The 4,295-nt window shown below is 51.5% G+C and overlaps 1 protein-coding gene across 1 annotated transcript; it reads left to right on the top strand.

The window, feature by feature from the left end:
• The first annotated feature begins 837 nt into the window (after positions 1-837).
• On the top strand, positions 838-3,899 carry LOC113210470 (transcription initiation factor TFIID subunit 4-like). Its single transcript, XM_026428487.2, has 3 exons — positions 838-983; positions 2,640-2,898; positions 3,299-3,899. The coding sequence occupies exons 1-3, from the start codon at positions 920-922 to the stop codon at positions 3,537-3,539; spliced, it is 564 nt and encodes a 187-aa protein (XP_026284272.2). The 5' UTR covers positions 838-919; the 3' UTR covers positions 3,540-3,899.
• The last annotated feature ends 396 nt before the right edge of the window (positions 3,900-4,295 follow it).

The raw sequence follows: 4,295 nt of genomic DNA, 5'->3' as shown, positions 1-4,295 counted from the left end.
GGGGGGGTCAGGAAGGCGAGGCATTTACCCCCATCATTCTTGGACCGTCCTGTTCCTGTCGCCGACCCGGGATGCCGCCTGGCCCGCCCCGGGACCCAAGCGTCCCGCTTATGGTGGTGAAATGGTTCCTGAGTGGTGCAGTAGTATACTTCCACGACCATAGTTCCTTGATCAGTCGGGAAGCTATATGTGTTGTTGCGAGATAGGAGTGCAAACAGTGCCCGCGATGCAAACACCAGAATAAAGTAGGGGCTGGGCTAACGCCCAGCCCGCAAAAAGCAATTTCCCACAGTGAAAAAAAAGAGTCGTAGGCTCACAGGGAAATTTTCCATAACGTTGTGTCTGAAAAATTACAATTTGAAAATGTAAATTTTTGCATCGACTTTTTATTGGTTGAAAGTATGAATGGACTGTCGTAAATTTACAACATATTCTGTACATTAAAATTACAACAACAAATTTACGAGGATAATTATCACAGGTGGCAGGCGTCAATAGCGCACTTTACTTCTTCTCAAATTTTTTACCTACACTATACTGTTACACCTGGCGGCGCATGCTGTGTCCCACCCAGTTCGAAACGAAATATGAATGTAAAGCGTTTATTTAATCGCTACAATCACACGCGAGTTCGAGACACGTGAAAGATTCGCGCCCCCCTTCCGTCGTCGCGTCCTCTCCCCCACCCCTCACCTTTTTCTGCGTTGACAGGTAAGGTGACGCGGTGACGCATCAGTCTCTCTCTCTCTCACAGACACACATACGCACGCAGGCCTTCTTCCCATACATGTCCCCACACATGCTTGCCACTCCCCCCTCCTCTTCCCCACCAACTTTTGCCCCGGCGCAATATCTCCAGGCGTCGGCGCGGCCTCCGGCTCACTCAGCCTCCGAGCCCCGCCCCGGCGCCATCACCATCATGTCCAAGCTGCTGGTGCTCCTCGCCCTCAAGGCGGCCCTGGTGCTGCTCGCCTCCGCGTCAGGTGCGTTGTTTTAGGGTTGAAAGTCCTGGAAAGTTTCAGAAAATTTCAGGAAAAAAAAGGAAAATTTCCGGGGGAAATGGAAAATTTCCCATAGACTTTATTGGAAGTTTTCATTTATTTGCCAGAAATTTTCGGAATATTTTCGGAAAATTTTGGAAATTTCCAACCCTATGCGTTGTGTACACACTCGGCGAGGTGCTTCTTTGGTGTGGCTCTGAAAAATAAGAAAAGGACGCCGATGTGTTTTCACCGTGTTTATACCATTTGCCTTGCGTTAGATCACGTCGTAAATGTCCGCGGTGTTACTGTATTTTTGGCGAGGGGGCAATAACTCCGGGAATCATGTGTACATCTGCCTGGAAGTCATCAAGATGAAAAGTAATCGAAATCAACAGAAATCGTTTAAACTAAGTGGGAAACTAATGAAACTGATACAAATTAGTCAAAGTAAGCGTTTTCTCCCACTAGAAAACCTAAGGCATGAATATAAGTGGACGGGAATCACTGGGAATCACAAGGAATCAAGTATTTCGGGAATCATGTGTACACACCAAAAGGGAGTTATTGCCCCCTCGAAAACATCAAAAATACTTTGCAAAATCAGATTGTACGTGTAATGTTTCTACAGCATAGGAGAAATTTTGCCTAAATAAATTTTGCACAAGCCTTGCACATGCCAAAATGAGTGTTGTAGCAGAAAACGACACTTTTATCACTTTTGTTTTTGTGCCACATGTACTGGTGCGAGTGCCTGAGCACAGCGGTGCGTGTGCTGATACACTGGAGTTGATATACGCACTCCTGTGTGTTTCTGTAAAAGTAAAGTCGGTCCGAAACGATAATTATTGTGCACAATCGTGGTCTGGCCCCGCCTCCCCCCTCCTCCTCTTGCTTGTTTCCCACTCAAAGTTTCGCGCTATGCGCACACGGTGGGGGAGCGTGGAGTATAGCGTCATGCCGGGCGGGTATTGACTAAGACCGAAATGGGTAAACCACACACCGACACGCTATGCAGGGTGTAGCACGATGGTTGAAGGGTGTAAGAAATGGAGTGCAAAGATATTCAGTTCTTAGGGCCGACCACCAAGTACTTACTATTTAGGCTGATGTTCTCAGGCCAAGGACCGAGGCACGTCTCACGTGTCGTGCGCCGATCGAGCCGTCCCGGGCTGGATCGGGTAGCACCCCGCGCTGTCGCGAATGCAGCGCGAGGGCTTTCCAGCAGGCGCTGGTTCTGACGCTAGTTCCTCCTCGTGAGCGCGAGAATTTAAAAGTCTACGCATGTCTAACACGTGGGCGGCGCGAAACACAAACGGCGCGCGCCAATTTGCGAGACAATAAGAGAGCCTTCTCCTCAGACACAGCGAGCAAAATTCGAAGTAGTATATTTCGCATTTCCCGCCGAAATTTTCTGTCCCCCGGTGGTCCCGATCTTGGATTATACAGTCAGCACTCACGAATGTATTCTGTGTGCAAATAAAGAGGTAAACAAACCACAAAATCAGAACTAGAAGTCAAAAAAGACTAGGAATCTTCTCACCTTAAAGATTGTTCTGTCTGTCTGTCTGTCTCTCACTCTTGGCATTCACTCGTTTAATGTTTGCGCTAGATGGCGCTTGAGTGCCATGGTAATAACGGGAGTCTTGTCGTGCCTAGCTCTGGGCCAGCGGCCCGCGCCCATTTCCGGCGACCAGGCGGGCTCCGGGCCTGCAGTGCCCCCGGCGCCCCCGGTCGTGTCCGCGCCTGTCGCAGCCGCCTCCTCCTCGTCCCCATCGTCGTCGTCGGCGGCGGCGTCCTCGCGTCCGGGCTGCTCCCTAGGCGGCTTCCACCCCGTGGGCGACACGTGGTTCACCGGTGGCCGCGACGGCTGCCTCAAGTACACCTGCCAGCGTGACGGCGTCGTCAGCTCACAGCCGTGAGTAGAGCGAAGGGTCCTCCGAGGCCCCCCTTTAGGTCGTTCAGGTCCTCCAGGTCCATCAGGTCTTTCAGGTCATTCAGATCATTCAGATCATTCAGGTCTTCCGGGTCCCTTCAGGTCCCTTCAGGTCCTTCAGGTCCCTTCAGGTCCTTCAGGTCCCTTCAGGTCCTTCAGGTCCTTCAGGTCCTTCAGGTCCTTCAGGTCCCTCAGGTCCCTCAGGTCCTCCGGGTCCTCCGGGTCCTTCAGGTCCTGCAGGTCCTCCAGGTCCTCCAGGTCCTCCAGGTCATCCACGTCCCCCAGGGCCTGCAGGTCTTCCAGATCCTCTGGAACCTTCAGGTCCTTCAGGTCCTAAAGGTCCTCTAGAGCCCGCCACTGACCCTTCTCCCCCGGCCCGCAGGTGTCCACGCGTGCTAGCGCCGCAGGGCTGCTCCGTCCAGGACGGCGACGCGGACGCCCTGTACCCGGCGTGCTGCCCCCGGCGCGAGTGCAAGCCCGAAGCCGCCGTGCCTCTGCCCGCCGTCGTTGTGGAGGCCGTGTCCACCACCACCACAGCCGCGCCGCCGAGCAGCAGCAGCAGCAGCAGCACCACGACGGAGGCGCAGACATCCACACCCTCCACCACCACAGCCTCCCCCTAGCCCGCCCAGCCGACAGCCGTGTCGAATGGTCGGCCTACCCTGCCGGCGCCGTGCGACACAGCACGGCCGGAGGCGGACTCACAGCAACGCTTGACAGATGTGCACTGTAAAATTGGAAAGACACAAAAATAATCGCTAAACTTATTTATTCATTAAACACTATCGGGAAATGTTTGAACACAGTTTAACAATTCTCAATACGAACGTCTAAATAATATTGGCAGTTAAAATTCACATGTTTTTCAATTTTCAGAATTTTTGAAGAGGTTTTCGATCTCTATTTGCTGAACTTTTACCGACGTAGAACAAATAGTGCTGCGGAAACCTTTTCTTTGAATAAAAATTATTTTACGGGTTTTACGGGTAGTGTTTTGTTTATAATTATTGCGCAAAGAGCCGGTAGGCAACCTTTCGGCACACTGAGCCTCTCCAAAGAGTTGCATCCACCTTTATTACCCAGAGCATTGCCTCTTGAAACAAATGAAAGCTGCATTTTTCAGATTTACTGGAATGCATTATTTCGTTTCTGTGTACGGTGTGAGTCGCGTTGGGCGTGAGTGAACCCGATGCTCTATTGTCGATAGACTAACATGAATAATATGTCGAGTGGACAACTTGCCCGCAGAGCGCCGCAGTGTCGGAGCGTGGCGTGAAAACATAAACAAAGCCGAAAGCACTCAACGAAAACTACACCTGTTCGGCCAGCAGTATTTGACGATGTTTTCAATCAAAATTTGCATGCAGCCTTTCGTAGAG

Source organism: Frankliniella occidentalis, unplaced genomic scaffold (assembly GCF_000697945.3).
Source record: "Frankliniella occidentalis isolate FOCC.00 unplaced genomic scaffold, Focc_3.1 Scaffold24, whole genome shotgun sequence".
Classification (NCBI taxonomy): Eukaryota; Metazoa; Arthropoda; class Insecta; order Thysanoptera; family Thripidae; genus Frankliniella; species Frankliniella occidentalis.
Note: the sequence above shows the minus strand (reverse complement) of the source record. Positions and strands in the feature narration are given on the sequence as shown.

Excerpts from the sequence above, each read along its gene's own strand:
- LOC113210470 (XM_026428487.2), top strand. The coding sequence starts at position 920 with ATGTCCAAGCTGCTGGTGCTCCTCGCCCTCAAGGCGGCCCTGGTGCTG. Across the intron at positions 984-2,639 it reads GCTGCTCGCCTCCGCGTCAG|CTCTGGGCCAGCGGCCCGCG; the intron begins GTGCGTTGTTTT and ends TGTCGTGCCTAG. Across the intron at positions 2,899-3,298 it reads GGCGTCGTCAGCTCACAGCC|GTGTCCACGCGTGCTAGCGC; the intron begins GTGAGTAGAGCG and ends CCCGGCCCGCAG.